This window comes from Recurvomyces mirabilis (assembly GCF_035927965.1).
Source record: "Recurvomyces mirabilis strain CCFEE 5264 chromosome Unknown scaffold_23, whole genome shotgun sequence".
In the NCBI taxonomy this organism is placed as follows: domain Eukaryota; kingdom Fungi; phylum Ascomycota; class Dothideomycetes; order Mycosphaerellales; family Teratosphaeriaceae; genus Recurvomyces; species Recurvomyces mirabilis.
The window spans coordinates 412,272-435,206 of record NW_027041957.1 but is presented as its reverse complement, the minus strand read 5'-3'; the positions used below and the strand labels follow the sequence as shown (position 1 = coordinate 435,206).

Sequence of the window (22,935 nt, the reverse complement as noted above, 5' to 3'; positions counted from 1 at the left end):
GGGAGGGGATGGAATCTGGCGGCGTTATAGTCAGATGAGCTGGATTGGGAAGGCGCAGTGATGGGATTTTTGTCCTCTGTAGATGCTTGTATAACGATCATCATCCGCCATGGTGATCCTCATGTCTACCTTGTGTGGTTATTAGAGGTTCGTTGACGTTGGAAGTTCTGGTGGGTAGCGTGAGACATGTTCAGCCACATTCGCTTCCGCATCAGGCAAGTCGAGCCCCGCTTTCCTCGCTCTGCGGCTTGGCGTTCTCTTCGCGCCGGCTGTGACGTTACAAGCAAGGTTGGGTTGGATTGATCATTGTCAGGTACAATCTCGAAGCTCCGTTCACTTCACCCTGCACGCACCTGCCCGAAAGGTTCTTCTTCGACGTACCTCATCTTACTAACACAAGCAGGAAAGTGCTCCCACCGTCACACTCGTTCCTGCTGCTTCTGTAAGCGGAATCTAACAGGCGGTCACGAGCAGTCTTGTGCTGCTGCAGGACGGCTTAGCTGAGCAGAGAGGTGGAGGGGATATCGGAAGTGGTGGAAGTGACAGATATCACTGCCTTTGTTATATCAAGCAAGAGGGCAGAAGGAGGATTGGCTTGCCATCGGTAGATATAACCTGGTGAGGGACTGGAAAGGGAAGGCTTCACACAGCGAGGAAGAGGAAGATGGTGGAAGCTGGCGATGGCGCGCAGCCTCCCACTTGGAAGTTCACGCAGTAAGTGCTTGTTTGCTTGCTAGCTACATCTTCTCCACTGCGCTTGCTTGCTACATCTCCTTCACTGCGCTTGCTTCCTCTGCCTCCGTCATGCGGGACCCCAAGAGCACGTGTGGTACTGTGTACATAGCGGAGAGAAAACACGTCCAGCCGCAACACAAGGACCACCCGGACCATCAATAAATAGCACGACATGTTCTCGGCCTTCCGGAACGCCCTAAGCGACCGGACCAACAACACATCCAATACTGTCACAAGGAATGCCAGGAGTGAGGAAGATGCCAAATTGCTAGACGACGACGGCTCGGAGCGGGAGATCCTATCCGAAGACGAAGGCTCCTGGTCCAGACCCAACTCCAAGTTACAGAGTCCGAGGACCAGCGGAGACGGATTCGACACAAGACCATCTTATCGGCACAGCCAAGATGAGGATGAATGGGAAGAAGTGGAGCCGGATCCAACCTGGTTCTTCAAGCAGTGCGCTCGTCTCGTGTTACAAATGACTTAGTGTGAGAGGGAGGACACATGCTGACCGTGATTCTATCCAGATGCTTCGGCGACAAAGGCGACGTTGAAGATATAACAGAAGCCGACATCATATCCACCGTCGAGTTCGACCAAACAGGAAACTATCTCGCGACCGGCGACAAGGGCGGCAGAGTGGTGCTGTTCGAGCGAAACGAGACCAAGAAGACGTGCGAGTACAAGTTCCACACCGAGTTCCAATCACACGAACCCGAATTCGACTACCTAAAATCACTCGAGATAGAAGAAAAGATCAACAAGATCAAGTGGTGCAGGCGACAAAATGCATCGCATTACCTCTTATCCACCAACGACAAGACCATCAAGCTATGGAAGGTGTTTGAGAAGTCGTTGAAGGTGGTGGCGGAGAACAATCTGTCGTCAGAGCTCACACCTGGAGGGACTGGGAATGCGAATGGTGGTGGTCCCGTGCGATACCCCAACCAGCACTTCCGAACCGTGAACGACTTGAAGTTCCCACGCATGACACATCACGACACTGTGGTCGCCGCCGTCCCGCGACGAGTATATGCCAACGCGCATGCCTACCACATCAACAGCATCTCCGTCAACAGCGATGGCGAGACCTTCATATCTTCCGACGACCTGCGGATAAATCTTTGGAATCTCAACATTCAGGACCAGAGCTTCAATATCGTCGACATCAAGCCCGCGAACATGGAGGAGCTGACAGAGGTCATCACGGCTGCTGAGTTCCACCCAGTCAGCTGCAACTGGTTCATGTACGCCAGCAGCAAAGGCACGATCAAGCTGGCCGATATGCGACAAAAGGCGCTGTGTGACGAGCATGCGAAGCGTGAGTCGCAAACATGTCACTAACAAACCACATCCCACTAACATCGCCTTGCAGAATTCGAACAAGAAGAAGACCCCTCCTCCCGCTCCTTCTTCTCCGAAATCATCTCCTCCATCTCCGACGTCCGCTTCTCCCACGACGGCCGCTACATCCTCTCGCGTGACTACCTCACCGTCAAAATTTGGGACGTGAACATGGAACGCCAGCCCGTGAAGACCATCCCCATCCACGAACACCTCCGGCCCCGCCTCTGCGACACGTACGAAAACGACTCCATCTTCGACAAGTTCGAGGTTGTCTTTTCCGGTGATGCGAAGAATGTCATGACGGGGAGCTATAATAATAATTTCATGATTTATCCTACCGAGGCGGGCAGTGAGACGGAGGTCGTGTTGCAGGCGGATAAGAGTGCGTTCAAGGCGAAGAAGGTGGGGATTCCTACCCCGATGAATGGGGGTGGTGGCGGGGGTGGGAGTGGTGGGAAGGATGGCGGAGTGATTGGGGGTGGGAAGAAGGGGTCTAGGGCGAATTCTCCTGCTGGGGGGGCGCAAAGGATGAAGAAGGAGACGGATGCGGATCAGATTGATTTCAACAAGAAGATTTTGCATATGTCGTGGCATCCGCAGGAGGATTCTATCGCTATTGCCGCGACGAATAATGTGAGTCTCTCTCTTTTTCTTTCCCCCTTTTCCTCTGCTACTGCTACCGATGGGTGGCGGGATGGGAAGGCCGAGGCTGTCTTGATTCGCTTCGATGCTAATGGTTACCCTTCTGCAGCTCTTCGTTTTCTCGGCCCTTTAAACCACTTCGACACCCGCTGTCTGAGCCGCGGACGGTCGGCCGCTCTCGAGGGTCGGGGCCTAGCAGACCTTCGTGGCCATGCTGGCCGGCAGGTCGTTCGGGGTGAGTGGCGCGTGACGCATGGGTGGTTGCATTGATCATGCATGCTCTGGCGAATTTGTCGTCAGTGCAGGGCGGCATCAAGCACCCCAATCGATGCCGGTGGCGAAAGAAGCTGGAAACGAAATGGTATGATGCAATGGGGGGAGAGGGGACTTTTGCAAGCGAGCAAGCGAGCAAATGTCGGAATAGATAAGATAGCTTGCGGAATTGTGCTCTGATCACGACGACGCTTTTCCATGGACGATCCCGATCTTGAACCCCCCCGTGATTTTCTATCGGCTGAGCAGAGGACGTTGTGAGAGTAATCCGAGGACCGGTTTCGATTCTTTCTTGCCTGAGCGAGCTATGCAACGAAACGGAGTACGCTAGATTATGCCCCTCTAGCCGATGAACTCATGCCATGCCCCTTCCATCTCATCATCAACTCATGCTCACTCCGTCAACACGTCAGCTTGATAGCATAACCCACTAACAAGCATAAACCCCTTCGCTCTCAGCTCCACATCCTGCATCTCGTGTCTGATGCTCCATGCGTGTCAATCCTTGCCCCATCGAGAGCAGCACCAGCAGTAGCAAGCAGTAGTGGTATACAGCGCTGACCCACCCACTACCACCAAAAGCAAACACCTTCAATACTTGCACTTCAGCTTCTTCGTCGGACTCCCGATAAAACTCGCCTCCCCTTCCCCATCACCTCCTCCGACCATACCAGAAGCCGCCACCATCCCCTCTTCCCACTCACCAGCTTGCTCAAGATCCCCCTAGTACCCAGCATGGCCCGGCGCCCCAGCTCTAGCCTGCTTCCCCCGTCTCGCCCTCATCTTGTCCCCCACCGTCCCATTAACCTCCGGATCACTCTCATCCCCAATCCCCCACCCCCTATCCTCATCCCTGCGTCCCCCCATCCCATTCCCCGCCGTCTTATAAATCGCCTTCTCCTTGACCGGAGTATCAAACGACCAATTAGCATCCATATCGTTGCGCGCGGCGTTGCTCTTCGCGGTGGCGTTATGTTGGGTTTTGTGGCCGTCCGCGGGGGAGGAGTCGGCCATGCTGTAGTGGGGTTCGAAGGCGTTGGCGCGGCTGTGGCTGTTCTTGCCGATGGCGGTGCGGGAGTCGTCTTGCAGCGGGTCTTGGTAGAGTCCCATGCCCTTGTGGCGAGCGAAGGATTTCTGTTTCTCCGGCGCTGGGGAGTCGTCGGCCAGGGCGAAGTGGGGATCTGCGTCGGGGCGTGGGGCGTGGACTACTGGGCGCTTGATGGGGGATGGGGGGTCGTCCTGATCATTTGGATTAGCTTTTGCTTGCGGATGGCGAATCGTAAAAGAAGCTCAACATGCCTCTTGCACACCAGGACCCCATTGCCTGTCATAAGCTGGCCGCGATTTACCCTTCACGCTAGGCGAGACGCTGAACGCAGTAAAGTCGATCTGGGTGTTGTTGTTGTGTTTGCCACCACGGCCCGGACGAAAATGCTCCGGCGCGTCTTCCCCACCGCCGAATTCAAAGTGGTTGTTCTTGTCCTGAAACACTTTCTTACGTTGTGGTGATGGCGGAGCACCAGTAGTCTCGTTGTCATCAAAGAGTCTGTTGACATTGTGGGTCTTGCCTGCGCCGGCTTTGGGGTAGAAGCCGTCTTGCTTTGAAGGTGAAGGATCACGATTCGCTGAGCCAGGCCCGACATTCTCGTTGCCGACAATCTCGGCCAGGTCACGGGTGATGTCCTTGTATGTCTCTCGCGGCGCCGTGACTGGTCCGTCGAACTTCCGAGGTCCATCCTCATTCGGATCGCGCGACTGGAAGAGGTTGAGACTGGCGTGAGGATCACGTGTCGCGCTGACACTCTCCCGCTTCTTGTGCTGGTTGATGACAACATCACTCTGCTTGCGTGGGGCGGAAGCGGTCGAGCCTTCCACGTCTGTGACCCTGCCGCCAGCGTTCAAGCTCTTGTTGATAGCGTCGAGCTGAGAGCTGCCATCCCTGATCGGCCAGTTGCGGCCGGTCCGCCCAATAGCCTCGACCTGTTTCAGCAGCGTGCCCTGGTCCCAGTACAGACGGATCTGCTTGATCTTCTGTGCCTCGTCGAAGCGAACAATGTGCATGACTGGGAACGTGACCAGCTTCTCGTCCAGTAGGTTCTCGTCTATGCCGGGAAGGTACGCGCCGCCACCCATCTTGAACAGCAGGGTGGTCTCGGTCTCCAGGCACAAGCCATCCTGGCCGGCAATGGTGTTGAGGATCTTCTCATTCTTCTTGTCCAGCAGCTTCTGCTGGGATTGGAGGTGCTTGAGGATGGCGTTGGGCTCTTTAATCTCGGTCGTGGTCGTGATGTATACCAGCGACGCATCGGCAGCAAGCAGTGAGGTCGTCGGCGACTTCAAGAAGGACGCATACTGGCTCGCCATGGTTAAGGTTGCCTGCTCGAGGCGGCTGTGATGCGATCGGCGGGTATAATCTATCTGCCCGCACTGTAGGCCGGTGCGCTTATGCCTATCTTATCTTGACGGCTCCGGGGTGTGTGAAGAGGTGATGATTGTTATTCCTCTCTCAGCATTGATGTTATGCTGTTGTCCTCAGGGGGCGATTGCCAGTAGGTTGAAGAGCAGTCGCGGATCTGAGACAAGCAGGCGCGCAATGCCTGTATGTTTACTTTCCATCCGAGCAGCCAAATATGCAGGGATCACCCGTCACTGACATTCTGAAACGGCGGCCTGGCGCGGGGCAAGCACGCTAGTCAGTGCCAAGGACGACTACGCTTCAACAGGAACAACCACATGAGGCTGTCAAGAACATCTCAAGCTCGTCGTCGATCGCATACCCTGTTACGCAGCCTCGAACACACCCCGAAGCAAGCTTGATCCGACAGAATCGAATCATGACAGCCATGTCCAAGGCTGCTCGTGAGCACCTATGTTCCTGCATTAGCCAGGGCTAAGTTCTTGTACGCGGAAGGCATATTGAGATGGCTTTGCAGATATCAATGTGACCGACTGCACTGGACAGAAACCAATCATACCAGTCGAAGGGATGATCTGTAGCTGGAAACTCGGTCCGTGCTCTGGTACCTTCCACAGCGATTCTGGACTACACCCTTGCCTACTGTACAGTACAATGTCAATGGCCAGCAGACATACCCAGCTTCAGGCCCGATGAGGATTGGAGAGACACGACACAGGCCACATTTCAAAATTTGCGAGCACGCTGTCTGATGCGTATTTACTCATATCTTCATTCGACTACAACCTCGCCACCTCCGTGACCAGCTTACCCTGATTCCCACCCTCGAACAACTTCAACCAAGTCTTCGGGATCTCCTCAAAATCACCTTTAACCACATGTTCGCCCCCCTCGATCTGCAACTTACCCTCCTTCAGCATCTTCTGGAAAGCCTCTCGCGCCTCATTCGCGCGATGCAGGTAGTCAATGACAATGAATCCGCGAATCTGCAGCCTCATCTGGATTACCTCGAACTAAAAGAAGAAAAGTCAGCGTAGTCCTGTCGATATGTCACTGGGGTTTGAGGGAACTAGGTCTTGGGGGGGGGGGGGGGGCTAGCAACTCACCCAATTCTTCAACCCCGTAGCACGATCCGACATCGAATTGTAATTCGCAATAGCACCACAAGCTACCACCCTCCCATGCCTCGCCATACGGGTGAACATCAGATCCAGGATCTCACCCCCAACATTGTCGTAATAGACATTAGCGAACTCATCCGGCCCCGGCGTAGCCTTCCTCAAATCCTCCGCGAAGCTCGAGGACTTGTAGTTCAGACAGAGATCCGCCCCCAACCCTTCCACCCATCTGCACTTCTCCTCACTACCAGCAATTCCAATCACCTTCTTACAGCCGACCAACTTCTTCGCAATCTGCACACACATTGAGCCCGTGGCGCCAGCAGCACCGGAAATGACCACGATATCATCCTTAGTGACCTGCCCCACATCCAACATCCCAAAATAAGCCGTCAGACCCGTGCCCCCCAGAGCACCAAGATACAACGTCTTACTCAACCCGCCCTCGAGCTCGGGGACAGGTTGTAGCGCTTTTGCAGGTAGGACAGCATATTCCGTCCATCCCGCCGAGGCGAAAACCCAATCGCCTTTCTTGTAATCATTCGACTTGGACTCTATGACCTCAGCTAGAGCACGAGCGGGCATGGGTTCCCCTGTCTTGGCCGGGGCGACATAGAGGCGATCCGGGTGGGCTTCCGGGGAAATCCAACCGCGTTGGGCCGGGTCGTTGGAGATGTAGGTTGGTTTGACCAGGACTTCGCCTTCTTTGGGGTCTGGGAGGTCCGTTTCGGAGAGTTTGAAGGTCGGGGTGTCGCCTGTGAGGGTGGGGAGGGCGGTGGGTTTGTTGGCTAGGATCCATTGGCGGGATTTGACCATTGTGGCGAGATGCCGGATGTGGCGGGTGAGTAGAGATGTATAGTATGGCTTCTTTGATTCGGGGTTGAGTCCTTTCTTGTTCTGGAGGTCTTGGCGGTCGTCGGTAGACTATATGGTTGATGGTCTGAGTATATAGAAAGCAAAAGTAGAGGATATACACTTCCACAAACCATGACGAGCCCGAACCTTATATGTGGACGTCGTTCGTCCGAGGAAAGCACGAAAGTGCACGGTTCGCCATTGCTCCACATGCCGAGGTCAGATCAGACGGCTCTACAGCGGCGATGCAGCTCTGCTGATAAATGCATCATTTCGTAGCAGACGACGAGGATGGGTTGTGGTCTGCAATGTCTCCATGAGGATCCACTGTATACATCAGCTACCAAGTCTTCCAAGTGGCTTCGTGTACAGATACATGCTCGGACTGCTGCCTTGGATTGGGAAGTACGTGTTTCAATGGCCGAGAGCTAGACGACGGGAGACCATCACTGACAATGGTTGCTGGGTAATCGACACGCTGTCTATCTGCCAGAACAGTGACTACATCGCTCGCGGTACGATGGCTTACATCTCAACCTCAACCTGCGACGCGAACGAGCTGGGCATCCTCCCTCTCACAGCCTCAACGATCGTGACTTCACAAGAACGATCGCACTTTTCAGTGCTACTCCAAATCTTCCTTCCCTCTCTGCACCGCCTTCAAAATCCCACTCATATCATCTGATGACGCCTGCACCACCTACACCTACACGGTGCGCCAACAACACCCGTGTGCGGAACCTCCAGCTCATCGACCGCAGGATAACCGGCCTTGTCGGCAGCACCCGGAAATGCTTCGCTTAAAGCAACCAACTTCTTCTGATAGTACTTTCTCGCTCGTTCCGCTCTTGCTTTGCCCAAAGTAACAAGCGTCGACTTATTCTGCCGACCCTGCGGGCGTGGTCCTTTGAAGAAATCCACAGCGTCGTAGTAGTGGTTCAGAGCTGTCTCCGTCTGTTCCAGCAGCTCACGCTTCTCTTCATCCAGCGTTGCTGGCTCTGGCGTAGCCACTCGCTCCGTCTGCAAGCTCTTACTAGCCGTCGAAGATGTGGTGGTATCTGGCGCCGGCGGCTTGTTCTTCGGCTCGCCCATGTCATGAATCGTGAGCACGGGGAACCTCTTAGCATCCTTCTCGTTGAGCTCACTGTTGCCCATTAAAGAGATCAACGTAGCTCGGCTCTGCCCATATCCGCGCGTGGCGGTCTCCAAGGCTTGGATGCGCTCGAGCGAGAATGTGCCTTTGACCTGCTTTCGTGCATTCTCGCGGGTCCACCATGCCATGATCAAGTCTTCTCGAGCCTCGCGTTTCTGCTGTTTCATGGACTTCGTCAGGTTGGGAGCGCCGAGCACTTCTACGGCCAGTGCCTCCTGAGAGTCATGCATCATTTTGGCATTGCTCTCGGGGTCTCCTGGTGTTTTCCCGTCCTCACCCGTGGTGTTTGAGGCATGTCCTGCATTGTCAAGCAGCAAGTCAGGTACAGAAGTGCCCCTGGACGTTCCACTATGTACAGGTGTGGAAGCCAGCGTCTTCCGATTATCGTCTCGACCAGCTTTCGACAACATAGCCACATCAAAGGCTTTCGCATGATCCTGAGCAGATGCTGAGTCACTCGAGCCTGGGACATTGCTGCTGGCCTCTGAAGCACCGTGTTCCATTTCGAAGAGATGGTCGCAGGTACCTGCCGTATCGCATACGGTACTGTCTACAGCATGTGCAGCTGTTCCCTGAGGGCGACCTTGGACGTAGGCACTATTGCCATTGGAGGCCTGATAGACAGGCTGAATTTTGGCCAAGGGCAGCTCAGGCGTCTTGATGGACAGTATAGCAATAGACGTGGAGGGTGATGGTACCACTGGCTGATGTTTGGTATGGTCTTCTGCAGGCCGGTTAGAGCCGAATAACTCAGCCATGGTCAGCTTTCGAGGAATATGTATCTGGCTGTCCTTGCTGTCTGGCGACGATTGCTTGCAGATGACCTTCTGCGGTGTAGGCAATTTTATTGTCACTGGGGCTGAGCGAGCTGGACGAACAAAGTCTGGTGGCGGAGGTGAGGCTACCGTCAAATTATACGAAGGGTGCACCGCCGGGTTGGTGTAGTAGTCCTGCGAAGCATCATTATGACCATCGCGAAATGCGCTGTCGCAGTCATCGCTAGAAGAGTAGGTCGTAATCGGGCCTCCGAACCAGCCATCGTAGTCCGGTTGAGGCTGACATGTTTGATCATCATGACCGAACGGGCTGGTTGATAGAGTATGCTCGGGTGAATTTGCCTGCTCAGCATTGGAGCCTAGCCTAGCACCCTCTCTGGATGATGGCGCAAAGAAAGGCAGAGCGTTAGGTGTCTGGCTACTCGTACGCCTCCGTCGATCTGCAGAAGCAGTGACTGCCTTAGACCCAGAAGCACTCTCCGGACAGTCAAGATCCAGCAAGTCGAGCTGCTTGTGCGCGGAAGCATCGGAACTGGTGTTGTTCTTGCTGCTGACTGCTGTGTCGTCGAACGTGTCTTGTTCGAGCAAGTCTGTGGCCACATCAGACATAACCTGAAATCTGCTGCGCTCCTGCGTATCGCGATTGATCCTATGATACCGAGTATAGGGCGTGTTGACCACATTCTCGTCTTCAATGAAGGCCTTCGGTGCTTGCCTCGTAATTCGGCCCACGATATCTGCAGGGATGTTGTCATGCGTTGTATCTCCTCCATCACTATGCGCAAGTAGATCGTCCGCGTCGCTCTGATCCTGGAACGGCCGTATAATCGGACAGCATACGCTACGGTGTCCTTCACCTCCGCACCTCACACACGTTGGAGAGGGCTTACGGCGGTGAAAGGCCGTCCTTGCCTTTCCTACAATGAGCTGAGCGTCCTGGACGCCCGGCCCTATTGCTCGACAATTTGCGCTTGTCAACACTTCATTCTCAGCCATTGAACCAACGGCATCAGACAAGATTTTGCCTCCACACATCGTGCATACTTCGCTGACATGGCTCGTGTCTTCGTTGCGCTGAAGGGGTTGTGTGTTGAGCGCCATCAAAGCATCAATCGACATAGTATGAGCGACCGGCTGAACGAGCGCTGGAGCATTGCCGTAGCTCAAGCTACCACGGTAAGCATTGTCGAGCACTTCATCTTCTGGAATGTCGGGAGAGTGAGCGTTGGCAATCGTTAGTGTCGGAGAAGTCATAGGTTCTGGCTGCATCTGTGCTTCCACTGGCTCCATGGCATTGAGGGCAGATACTTGACCAGGTCCTGCTTTTGACTCACTTTCCTTCATTGCTGGCAATGGCGGATCGGGTTTGGACAAGATTTTTGGACTGAGCTTGTTCGGGCTGTTTGGAGCAGATCCATCAATGCAGAGAACTTCGTACATGTTCTTGTTTACAATAGGCTCAGCAGATTTGCCAGAGCTTCTCCCGTGGTCGACGCTGGACTTTTGATGTCTTGCCGCTTGTTGCTTGCGTTTGTGAGGCGGCAAGTTTTCGGCGGAATAATGGACACTCTTGATTGGCGGTGCGGATGTTGGCATGCTTGGCTGCGGGCGCGGTGGCACAAATGTTGCAGGTTTGACCAGTGGACAATTGTACACCCGCATGGTCGTTCGAGCTGCAGCGGCTCGAGTTCGTGGAGTCGACCCTGGCCGCTGCTTGTTGCCGGCACGGGCAAACCCGTTGGCAGCAGCTGCTGCTTCCGCCAATTGCTCTTTCGTATAAGCTGGCTGTGGTCTGCGAGCCGCAGTGTCTGCTTCGGATCTAGGCGTCTGCCAAATGTTGGCACCATGGATGGCGAAGTCGCCGCTGGTTATGCCGGAGCCGATAGTTACAGGTTTCGTTTTCTGTTCAGGCTTGACACCTGTGACTCTAGCGACCCACTCATTGTTGGCACTAGCTTTCCTCTGTTCGAGCTTCGAGCTGGTAGCATCGCGGCGATCTGCGGCGTAGTGGTCCCGCTCTGGTGTAGCTGGTCTCTCAGGCGTGACTGTTCTCTCCTGCGAATGGCTACGACCTCCTGCTTGAAGCCAAGGGAAATCCTCGTCGCCTGAGGACCATGACAGGATATCGTCCATATCAGTGCTACTGGAGACTTCGAAAGCTTCGTCTCGAGCGCGGAGGCTGGCATTTAGATTTGCAGAATCTAGTACCGTAGATACTACGTCGTAGCGTGCCACATTATGCTCTGGTTCCGTTGGTGTGGCGAGGTCCTCGCTAAGTCCCAATGGTCCTTCAGCTATTTGTGCGGAGGAAACATCGTTGACTGGAGAAGTAGCGGTTGCTTTCTCGGGATCTGACGTGGACTTCGGTTGTGCCTGCTCCACGACGGTAGCCTCCTCGAACGTACTGTCGAGTTCCTCCACCAGCACCGCACGAGATGTCTTCGCCCCGACACCCACACCTACGCATGCCTGAAGAAGGTCTGCCGTGAGAAGCAGAAGCTCTGGTATTACTTGAATTGTATAAATCCATACAATCGCTAGAGCCCAGCAAGCCAGGCAGCCTAGTGGGGCGATGACCAGAATGATAAGGTCCTTTGCGTAGAGAATACTCTCAACGGCGAAGTCAATCTGCGTGTCGAGGAGTCAGTAAGATAGTTCGTTGCGATAAGTCTGAACGATCTGAAAGTGCTTACCGGAAGTCTTACGGTCGGCAGCCTACGCTCAAGTCGCGCAGCCGAGTTCTGTTTATCGTCCATGCCGCCGCGAGCATCGACGTGACTGACGACTGATCAACGATGTCGTGCATGCGATGTCTGAAAGATACGTGCGAGTGATGTTGCGAGAGTGTGTGAGTGAAGGTTCCATTTTCTAAAAAGCTGTTCGTTACAGGAGTTTAGCTTCGACGGCCGTAGCCGCACTTATCCCCTAGAGGAAGGAACGGACGCGAAGGCAAGCGCGACCCTACCACACAAGATAAGTATGTCTAACTCACCGTGTTTGAAACCAAGTCATATATATCATTACAAGAGATACACTACCAAAGCCTGAATCAGCCCAAAGGATTGCCCTTCTCCTGCAGATCTGTAAAGACGGCTTCGGAAAGCTTTCTCGACCTCCCTGTAGTCCGTCGACCATTGGTACGATCCTGAGGCCCATCTGTCTGCCTTTCTGTGCTGCCGTTCGTCTCTGTGTAAGCCCGAGCACCACTATTCGGCCCATCTCCAAACTCCTCAGCCTCCTTACTGACATGCTCATGCTCTCCCTCCACTTCACGGCTATGATCGGTCGTCGTACTCGGCACCCTGCCTGAATTCCCATCCTCACTAATATGTCCCAACGATTCCCTGATCGCTGCCAAAGCCGGTGGAGCCTCCGAGATCGAAGCCATCCTCAGCCGTCCACCACTATGCATCATCGGCACGTCCTTGGAGATGTCCGGATCCTCTTCTAATGGCTTCTCGCAGCCTACAGGTGTACGGCAAAGAAGTTGCGAGTCATGGTCTGCGGTTCGCCAGATCACTTCCCGTACTTCTTTGCCGACTTTCTCGATGGCGTCAAGAGCCCAGATTACGTCGAGGTGCTCGTAGCCTTCTATTATTTTCTTGTGGACGACACGAACGTGAGGCTCGCGGCCTCGGTCAAAGCGGCGAAGGAGGCGGCGACCGTCGACAAGATTGTCTGCGCCGCCTACCCAGAGTGCGAGTGGTGGGAATCTGTCATCGTACCAAGCATACTTGCCTCGTGTACTATCGTGGTGCTGATGTGTCAGAGTCTGGCAGTGGAAGCTCGTCAGATTACGTTGGAGCTTCCGCCGCTGTGAGACATGCGGTTCACGATCAACATAGTAGTGCTTGATCACCTCATCATCCTCCTCGTCTTCTTTGTCTTCTAGCCTGCCTTCTTCACGGGTGGCAAGGATGCATTTCTGCTTCGCAAAGCACTCTCTTCCCAGCCACCATCGCATACTCTCGGCACTTACATATGTCGGCGCCCACTGGAACATGCGGTTTCGCAAACCCTGATCCCATCGCTGGTCTGACCAGGAGAAGAGGAAGGAGAAGACATGGTAGCCGAACCATCCATACACAGTGGGCGGAAGAAAACCATGTGCTTTCATCATGAGCGGGATAAAGGCGTGTATGCCAAAGATGAGTCGAAAGATCCCTGGTCCGATTGACTGCATGACCTTGAAGTAGATCTTGCCGATGAGAGGGCCAGCGTACGCAGCCGGTGCTAGAGCGCAAAAGACCGAGATCTTCTCGCCTATCTCAGGCCGTTGCTCCTTTGCCAGTGCGACGAATGTCTGCGTCGTGCCTTGGCTATGTGCAATGAGCGCAAGCTTCGGAAAGCCAGTCTCGCTCAGTACACGGCTGATGAGTGCAGCCAAATCCATGACACCCATCTGCCTGATATTCCATGCCCACATTCGCGGATCCTCGTACTTCAGCTGCGTATGCTTTGGCTCAAATCCGCACCTATTGTTACCAAGCCAGATGTCGTAGCCAGATTTCGCCAAATAGAAGGCCAGAGAGTCGTCGTCGTTACAACAGTATGCGCCAGCCGACTGCAGCAAACCGTGCATCATGAGTATCGGATACTTCTTGTTGCCGTCGTCAAAAGGTTGTGCTTCCGCGAATCCAGAATCTCGAGGTGAATTCTCAAATACTTTTGGTCCGTCCGCCTCGTGACTCTTGGCTGGTGGTTTGACGTATTCTCTCGGATTGTATAGATGTACTAGTTTTATGATGAATCCATCTTCTGTCTCTACGTCGAACTCCTCGGAATCCAAACCAACTCGTCGAGCGTAGTATCCGATATCGACAACCAGTGGATCCGGTCCTCCTTCTGTTGGTACGAACTCACCATCCTGTGGTATGCCCTTCTCGTTCTGTGGTGTCCGGGTACCTCTCTGCTGCTGCACCCATGCGCGCTGAGCTGCTTTTCGTTCTTGCGCACGCTTAATTTCTTCGCTGTAGAATGGTCTTTTCTTCTTCGGGTTCTGTAGCATCAATCGCTTTCGCACATAGCTTGCCACTCGTGGTACGCCGTCTGCAGCAGCACCAACACATATGGCGAGCAGGAATCCAAGAGACAATACAGACGACACCATCATGAAGAACCAGCATTGGAGTGTGCGCGCCAGGGTAGGCGGTCCATACATAGGCAAAGGTGGGAAGAGCGGATTCGTCCTCGAAGGAGGGATTGCATCCGCCAGTGCTGCTTCAGGCGTATCGTCCTGCGCACCTTCCACACGTTGAGCAGCAGGCGGAGAATGCAAACGTGCTCCATAAGCTGCGCCGTCTTTGCCGGGCCTGACTGTGCCTCGAGGTGGGCTTCGTGGTGTTTCCATACCATCCACATGATCTTTTAGCTTGTTGAGCTTCACGGCCTCTTCAAGCGGTATTGTCGGTAATCGTTTGCCATTGGCAGTTTCAACGACGGGATCCAATGGAGTGACAAACTTGGCCTGGACAGCCTGCGTTGAGCCTGTCTCTTCTGTTTCTTGCTCAGGCTGGAGATTGGCTAGTTTCTGCGCTTGCTCTGCGTACTGTCTCGCATGAGCTGTCCCATTGGCTTGGTTGGTCCGGTCGTCGAGGAGCGGCATTGCGTGGGCGTGCTGGCCCTAAGCCGTTGTCTGATGTGGAAGCTCGTGAAGGGTAGCTGTGTTGCTCTGCTAACCAGATATATAAGCTCAAAGTTCAACACCTCAACAGTGGATGCTGACGGGACCAGGCATGCAGGAGGAGTAGGTAAGAGCTTGACTAAGGTCTTTGTAGGAAAAGGTAGTGACAATACTCCTTGACTCGACCATTGCCATATCCAAGTCAACGCGAATATAGCAGGGTCCCAGCGACATACTTGCCGTCTACGCTAGTGAGACACGGCAACGCACTGTTGACCTGGAAGTAGACTTTCTGTGAGCTGCGACGAAACGTTGACGTACCTGCTGGTCGATCTGCCGCATGTGCAGACGAAACAAGATCGATTGGCATGTGATCGGTCTCTGCAAACACGTGACCATCACACGCCAATTGGTCCAGCTCACCCGCGTCAACTTCAGGACTGCTTGGGCGTCAATATGATAGACGACTCCTGACCGTCGACTCGTGGCACTGATGCGTGTTCAGCAGTCAGTTCGTCGCGAGAGGGACATAGAGTGATCTGCTTTGCTGGACATCGACATGCTACTCACGAGGACGCTAGCGAGATCAAGATTCAGATTCTCGATACACGAAGGCAATAGGGCAAAGCTGCGAAGAAATTTATCAACAAGGATGCGGTTCGAAGAAGAGCTGGTCGCGGACTACAATGCAAATTCCTTCTGTAATGTGTCACCTGAAGATCTCGTGGACTGCGACCGATACTCGATCATTTCTAAGCTAGGATGGGGCCGTTCGTCCACGGTATGGCTAGCCAAAGATCTTTGAGAGCATGTCCACGAATCATTTACTGCCCGAAAAGCTCTACTAACAGCAAATGCAGGCATGAGCAAGGACTCGCCGTATGTCTCCATTAAATTCAATAACTGTACACAAGAAAACGAATCTATCCAGCAAGAACGCAACGTCCTGGAAAAGCTTTCTACGACCGACCCAGATCATCCGGGATCTCGAGTGGTGCGAAAGCTTGCAAACAGTTTTGAGATTACCTCTGAAGCTGGATCACATTTGTGCCTCGTCCATGAGCCTCTACGAGAGACCCTCGAGATCTTCCGAACACGGTTCGCCAACGGCCGGCTGCTGCTGCCTCTGGTGAAAGCATACGTCAAAATCCTGTTGGTAGGACTTGACTACGTCCACGAATCATGTCATATTGTCCACACTGGTAGAGAGAGAATAAATATCGTTCAGGCTGTTTGACACGTCAGATTTCTTGTTCATGCAGCCCTGGCAGCATTTCTCCAACCAATAGGATACCGGCTAGCACGCACCTTCCTGTATCATCAAGACGATCATTTTCAACAAGTTGATGGAGACGGCATCAGAGACAGGAAATGTGTCCAGGAATAATGAGTTTCCGCAATCTACGATGACCTTTCGTATCCCTGACTCACATCACCACCAACGCCTTCGCTAAAATTGTTTCAATGTCTCTACGCCTCCTGTCCTGATGACAGTTCCACAGGCTTGAGTAGTGCAGTGGTCCGAGCGGAAGGGCGTGACTCGCTCGCTGTATATGTGCAAGACTTCTGCTCGCAGTCTCGGGGCTCAGGAGTGACCTGTTTGCTTTGCTACCGTAGAGGCCGGGGGATGCCGCCTTCCAGAGCGGAGCAAAGCATCCTGTTCACTGCGGTTGGCGCTTCCATCATGTTGCTTATGCGTACAGTGCATAACATCGGTGACACAAGCGGCCTTTTCACCACCATATTTAACCCGATGTGCGTACGTTGCAGCCTCACGAGAAGTCACGCAGCTTGGAGATCTCATCCAGCACATTCTGCAGCGTTTCGTCGTCCAACTTGCCCTCCAGACTCGGGATGAGTGTTCGCGCTTCCTCGGCTGTGTCGCAGCATAACGTAGCTATGACACACACAAACAAGAATCAGCCACGATCCTCATAGCCGACATACCCTCCCTCACCACCCTGAACCTCGATCGAAAACAAAGAAAAAGACACTCACCCAATTGCGCCCTCTCAAACATACTAACCCCGCCCCCTTCCCCCTTCCCCAACAACGCCGAGCTCACCCCATCCACCTGCGTCACCGTCTTGCCATCCTTGAACCTACTGAACATCCCCACGTACTCCCTCGTCTTCAGATAAACATCACTATTGGCGGGAGGCCTTCCACCCGAGCCTTGAGAGGCCGCGAGTCGGGAGAGCAGCTCGTTGCATTCGGAGACGGAAAGGCAGGGGACGTCGGTCATGTCGCCTAGGTGGAGATGGGCGGTGGCTTCTTCGTTGCCGGAGGGGACGGGGCGGGTGCGGGAGAGGGTTGGGGGACCGGCCATGTTGTGCTGTTGAGTCGTGAGGAAAGGCGTTTGGTATTGGTAGTGATGTTTGGTCGCGAGAGGTAAAAGTGTTGTAGGGCTGAAGCCTGGCGCTCGCTCGCGTGTCTGGAAGCGCAGCGGGCGCTTTTTAGAGTTTGTCTATACGATTCACTAATTGCAGACCCCAGACTTTGGTTAAGGAGGAATTATGATTTGATTAAAGCGTAGCTTGGGATGGAAGATGCCGGTGGTGCATGAAGTTGAATGTTGGTGTGTGACACCGTGACGGAGCAGCAATTATTGAGTAATACCGATCATGTCCACTCGTATAAGTCGCCCAATCAATGCCGGTAAGGCTAGGAAAATAATTGGAAGACGTTGCTTCCATCTATTTGTAGCAGCAGCAGTAGAACGTTTCATATGTGCCGGGGGGCCATCTCTCAGGGTCGGAGCCGCGATCGACACCCACATTCTACTACTGTGCTACCACTACATCTACCACAACACCAACACACACGCATTGACTGAGGATTTTTGATTGAGATTGAAGGTACGCGAACTAATATTCCAGGTAAGAGAAGAGGCAGTGAATGAGGCAGGGGACAGGAGATCGTGTTGTTGTTGGCAGGGCTCGCGGGCGCGGGAAGTGAAGGGGGTCGTTCGGCGTATTGTTGTCATCACACCAAACATCCATGCGGTAACTGAGACATTGCCATTCCGACCTGCGGATTACCACGATAATTTTGCCAACCCCACTCGCTTTGTAAGAGACAGATTGCCGACGAGGCATGGCCGGCGTCAATGGCGCTCCTCCCAGCAACTCCTCCCACTACGATCAACATCACGCGCCCACCACCACCACCTCCGCGCGGAATGGGAATGGGAATGGAAGAGGGACCAATGCGAGCGAGAGTCAGGACTTAGCTGTCCGACCGCGACCGAATGCGAGTATGGATATGAATGGACGGGATGGCGGTGGAGTGGTAGAGGGTGTGGGGCCGGTGGAGGAGAGGAGACCTCCAGGCGCGAGACGACCGAGTGGCCAACAGCGGACATGCGGGAAATGCCAGCGTCATCTCACCGGCCAGTTCGTACGCGCATTGGGGAATACGTTTCATCTGGAGTGCTTCACCTGCCATGTAAGTACATCCCTACTAATACACGCCCACACAAACAAACAAGCACAACCCAAGCTGATGGTAGAACCCTCCCAGGACTGTGACAAGATCGTAGCATCTAAATTCTTCCCCGTCCCCGACCACCCACCCAACCAATACCCCCTCTGCGAGACCGACTACTTCCGCCGCCTCGAACTCCTCTGCTTCGCCTGCGGTGGCGCCCTCCGCGGCTCCTACATCACCGCCCTGGACCGAAAATACCACATCGAGCACTTCACCTGCAGTGTCTGTCCCACCGTTTTCGGAGCGCAGGATTCCTACTACGAACATGAGAGTAGCGTGTATTGCCATTATCATTATAGCACGCGGTTTGCTCAAAAATGCAACGGATGCCAGACAGCGATCCTGAAGCAATTCGTCGAGATCTTCCGAAACGGCATGGATCAGCACTGGCATCCTGAGTGTTACATGATCCATAAGTACTGGAATGTGCGGTTGCATGCTCCGGCGCCCAAGGGATCAGATCTAGCTGGCGAGGAAGCGGAGGCAGAGCGACAGCGAGGTCTCCTCACCGAACAGGACGCGAGCGAGGAATTGCGGACGTCGGTGAGGAAGGATGAAGAAGCGGTAGAGTACAAAGTTCACTGGATCTGGCAGACCCTTTCCACCTTCGAGGAGAAGAGCGCGACCTGCATTTCTGACATGTTGCTGCATGTCAGTAATGGCGCCTACATGGACGGCGTGGTGGCGGCAAAGAAATTCATCACGCATGTCGATATCCTCTTCGCTGCTGCGGACGAGCTGGACCATAGACTACAGACCCGACCTACGAAGAACCTGGCGGGAGGTGATAAGCAGATCCGGACGTTCGAGGCGATTGTGCACCCAGGACTCAGCTATTCGCGGGAGGCTAAGCTGCTTTGTAAAAAGGTCGTGGCGTTCTTCCAGCTACTAGCTGAGAGTCAGGATCACGGTGTCAGACGACTGGGAGTCACACAGGAACTCCTCAGTCTAGTCACGGGCCTGGCGCACTACCTCAAACTCATGATCCGGATCTGTCTCTCTGGCGCCCTGAAATTGGAACGCGAGACTGGTAGCCAAGAAGGTCTGGAAGGGTTCCTGGGGGCAATTGGGGGACTAGATGAGAGCGTCGATGGCGGAAGACTCGGCCGAGGTGGATTCCCTGCTGCGGGTTCTGCTGCGGGCGAGATGCTAGGGCAGGAGGGCTTGGTCGATAAGATGGCGGATACGTGTGCGGTCTGCGATAAAGCGGTCGAGGATAAATGTTTTCGCCGCGAGGGCAGGGTGCTGCATGCCCCTTGTCTGGCTTGTGGGAAATGTGGGAGGGACTTGAGCGAGGAGGCGACGCTTGAGCCGGGTGTGAAGTGGGGTTCCAGTGGAAGAGGAGCAGGGGATGTGATGGTCATGAGAGTCTGGTGCGATGTCCATGCCCCTCAAGACGCGAATCGGGCTCTTTTCTTCAGAGTCTCGAGATTGAGACAGTATGTCCACCTTCTTCGCGTGGCGCACGCGCGGCTCTTGGCTACGCTGAGGAGTGGTGCCGCATTACCGCATACGAGCGATGATCCGAATCTATTGGGTTATGATAATTCAGATGGTCGACATACGCCTGCTAGCGAGACGGAGCCGCCGCTCTTGAGGTCGAACACGAGAAGTCGGTCTTATGCTGGGAGGACGGGGAGTCAGCGGTCTGCTGCTGCGGCTGCTGAACAAGGGAGTAGTAGTTATGAGGATGCTATGGGGGACATTAGGAGACTGAGGAGTACGAGGATGGATAAGCAGCTTTCGAATGCTGGGCGTCACGCACGGAAGAGCCGGATTATTGATGGGCCAGAGGGTTTGCGCAGCGGTTCGCCACCGAACGACGACTACGGCAGTAATGGCTACAGCAATGGCAACGTCTCCGCCTCGACGAAAGCCGCTCGACGAACTACGGGGTCTTTTCAAATTGTAGAGGATCGCGACCCCATGTCTGGGGAGCCGAGGAGTCAATTGACGTTTGGAGGGCAGGATACTATGACTTTGGACGATATTCCCCGGATTGTGCAGGCGCAGCAGACGAGGGAGCAGAGACCGAACGCTTCTCGCTTCGCTCGAGGTGGTATGATGCCCCAGGAACCACGAGCGAGATTGGTGGATGGCAGTGGGAGGGGACATGGGCGGGACGGATCAGGTGGTGAAGGCATACCCAGACGAGGAACGGTGAACGGTGGTGGTATGATGGGAGCTGGTTCCGGCGGCGCAGTAGGCGGCGGCGGTGATGGTGGAGGAGGCGGAAGAATGCCCGGCACGAAACGGTATTTTTCTGAACTAACGGCGCTGGAATACTTCATCGTGCGGCACGTCGCCGTCTTATCCATGGAACCACTACTCGAAGGCCACTTCAACCAAGAGGAATTACTGGAGCTCATCGAGACGAAACGTCCGACTTTCTGGAGTAAATTCGGGAAGGCGTTCCAACCTGGTAAAGACAAAAAGGGCGGGAAGCCTTCCAGCGGCCAAGGTGGGAATGGAGCGTCCTCGCCCGCCGAGAAGAACTCGGGCTCGAAAGATACTACCGCGCCGCAGAAAATTTTCGGCGTCCCGCTGGAAACTCTCCTCGAACGCGACTATGCCGAGTCCACCGATGGCGTTGGCCCGGGCTCACTGAAAATTCCCTCGTTAGTACAAGAAGCTATTTCCGCGATGAAGACGATGGATATGAGTGTCGAGGGCGTCTTCCGCAAGAACGGGAATATCAAGCGCCTGAACGATTTGAAAGAGGAGGTTGACACCAGGGGAAGTCTGGAGGGAGTGGACCTAACGAAGGAGAATCCCGTCCAAGTCGCCGCGCTGCTGAAGAAGTTCCTGAGGGAGTTGCCGGACCCGTTACTCCTGCATAAACTGCATAAACTCTGGATTACCTCGCAACGAATTGTCGAGGAGGAGCGACGAAGACGGGTGCTGCATTTGACTTGCTGTCTCTTGCCCAAAGCACATCGGGATACATTGGAAGTGCTGTGTACGTTCTTGCAATGGGTGAGTTCGTTTTGTCAGGTCGACGAGGAGAGTGGGAGTAAAATGGACGTGCATAATTTGGCCACGGTTATTACGCCGAATATTCTGGCGCCTTGGCCGGGGGGTAGGGAGGGCGGGAAGGAGGGGAAGGAGGGGGGTGTGGACGAGAGTTTCTTGGGGATTGAGGCCGTTTGTGCGCTGATTGAGTGTAATGAGGCGATGTGTGAGGTGAGTCCTTTCTTCGTTGTCTTCGTTGCATCCGGGGATGGGGTTGCAGGGTGTAAGTGAGGTATTGGGTGTTGCGATACTTTTGCTGACGTGTGTTCTTTCGCTTCTACAGGTACCGGAAGATCTGGCGATGATCCTTAACGATTCTTCGCTGTTTAGCAATACGGCGGATATTACGACCAAGGAGATTCTGAAGCGGTATAACGAAGTTGCCAAGGCGCCACCGCGGGACACTGCTAACCGTCCTGGTGGGCTCTCCTCGCCGGCCGGGGGTGCTGGCTACGCAGACCGTGATCGGGATAGGAACGTTTCTTCTCCGCAACCTACGCGCGTGGATGTCAATCCGACTACGCAGACGCAAAGGGCGCAGGAGACGAGCGTGAGGCACGTGGGTGGAGATGGGATGATTTCTTACTCGGGCCCTGGTGGAGATGTGCTGTCGCCGCCGGGTGGTGTGGGGTATAAGCAGGGTCGACGGAGTGGTGAGGAAGGTGGTGGGGGTGGAAGTGGGAGTCCGAGTCGAGGGGGTATGAGGACGGGACCTTATGGAGAGCAGAGGGCCCTGGGGGTTGCTTAGAAGGTGATTCCTTGAGCTCAGTCGGGTGTGGAGAAGATATCGCCCAAGCTGGCTGGACCGCACTTGGCGATGACATGGTCTGGATCACGCTACGGAAGCTGTACGAGTCGTACTGCATCGTAGAACCAACAAGCGGCGTCACGAACGGCGAGCAAGAAAGCCGCGAAGAGGTAGCTTGGGGATGCGCAACAACGGTCGTTGTTGATGCTGGTTGGTGAGGGATTGAGAAGGTGCTCATATGGCGTCTTGAATTCACAGCACAGGCGGGCTTGTTTTGTTTTATCAATGGGCAGGACGTGGGCGGCAGGGGAAACGGACATCAAACCCTTGAATCGAGCATCTGGGCGCCGTTGGGCGCTATGCGAACTGTTTGATTTCGTGCCTGGCAGAGGCATTCAAGATACCTTCTCCAAGATCTGTACACCGTACCACGCGGTACCCTACACATTGTCACCCGTTCGCTGTCATGGCCATTGTGGTGTGGATGCATGTATTATGGAATCCGTCCAATGTGGATGCGAGTATATGGTCTACGTCACACCGTGTTGCATGGATACTCGATCCTCTCGCTTGTGTTCTGCTCCACAGGGATTGCGAAAGTCTATTTCGTCAGCAAACATTCATTGACCTACCTAGTGTACGGTTGCTCGGCACAAGGAGATGTCATTGGCGGGGTCGTGATATCGTTGTTGCACTACTACGTCGACACAGATAATTCTTCCGATGGAAGTAATGGGTCCGGTGGAGT

General features: G+C 54.4%; 7 protein-coding genes across 7 annotated transcripts; 2 read left to right on the top strand and 5 right to left on the bottom strand.

Moving 5' to 3' along the window:
• Positions 1–907: 907 nt before the first annotated feature.
• Positions 908–2,857, top strand: CDC55 (protein phosphatase 2A regulatory subunit cdc55; the record flags this gene model as incomplete). The annotated part of the gene is made up of 4 exons (XM_064840765.1): positions 908–1,191; positions 1,263–2,056; positions 2,111–2,715; positions 2,834–2,857. The coding sequence occupies 4 exons, from the start codon at positions 908–910 to the stop codon at positions 2,855–2,857; spliced, it is 1,707 nt and encodes a 568-aa protein (XP_064691796.1).
• An 863-nt stretch (positions 2,858–3,720) lies between these two features.
• On the bottom strand, positions 3,721–5,361 carry LTS14_008076 (uncharacterized protein; the record flags this gene model as incomplete). The annotated part of the gene is made up of 2 exons (XM_064840764.1): positions 3,721–4,236; positions 4,297–5,361. The coding sequence occupies 2 exons, from the start codon at positions 5,359–5,361 to the stop codon at positions 3,721–3,723; spliced, it is 1,581 nt and encodes a 526-aa protein (XP_064691795.1).
• Positions 5,362–6,192: 831 nt separating this feature from the next.
• On the bottom strand, positions 6,193–7,347 carry QOR1 (quinone oxidoreductase; the record flags this gene model as incomplete). The annotated part of the gene is made up of 2 exons (XM_064840763.1): positions 6,193–6,426; positions 6,520–7,347. 2 exons carry the CDS (start codon positions 7,345–7,347, stop codon positions 6,193–6,195), a joined length of 1,062 nt encoding a protein of 353 aa, XP_064691794.1.
• A 711-nt stretch (positions 7,348–8,058) lies between these two features.
• On the bottom strand, positions 8,059–12,071 carry LTS14_008074 (uncharacterized protein; the record flags this gene model as incomplete). Its single annotated transcript, XM_064840762.1, has 2 exons — positions 8,059–11,943; positions 12,009–12,071. The coding sequence occupies 2 exons, from the start codon at positions 12,069–12,071 to the stop codon at positions 8,059–8,061; spliced, it is 3,948 nt and encodes a 1,315-aa protein (XP_064691793.1).
• A 293-nt stretch (positions 12,072–12,364) lies between these two features.
• On the bottom strand, positions 12,365–14,920 carry LTS14_008073 (uncharacterized protein; the record flags this gene model as incomplete). Its single annotated transcript, XM_064840761.1, has 1 exon — positions 12,365–14,920. One exon carries the CDS (start codon positions 14,918–14,920, stop codon positions 12,365–12,367), a length of 2,556 nt encoding a protein of 851 aa, XP_064691792.1.
• Positions 14,921–16,710: 1,790 nt separating this feature from the next.
• RPB4 (RNA polymerase B) lies at positions 16,711–17,267 on the bottom strand (the record flags this gene model as incomplete). Its single annotated transcript, XM_064840760.1, has 2 exons — positions 16,711–16,835; positions 16,937–17,267. 2 exons carry the CDS (start codon positions 17,265–17,267, stop codon positions 16,711–16,713), a joined length of 456 nt encoding a protein of 151 aa, XP_064691791.1.
• A 767-nt stretch (positions 17,268–18,034) lies between these two features.
• Positions 18,035–22,187, top strand: rga1 (Rho-type GTPase activating protein Rga1; the record flags this gene model as incomplete). The annotated part of the gene is made up of 3 exons (XM_064840759.1): positions 18,035–18,385; positions 18,461–21,610; positions 21,723–22,187. The coding sequence occupies 3 exons, from the start codon at positions 18,035–18,037 to the stop codon at positions 22,185–22,187; spliced, it is 3,966 nt and encodes a 1,321-aa protein (XP_064691790.1).
• Positions 22,188–22,935: the final 748 nt, after the last annotated feature.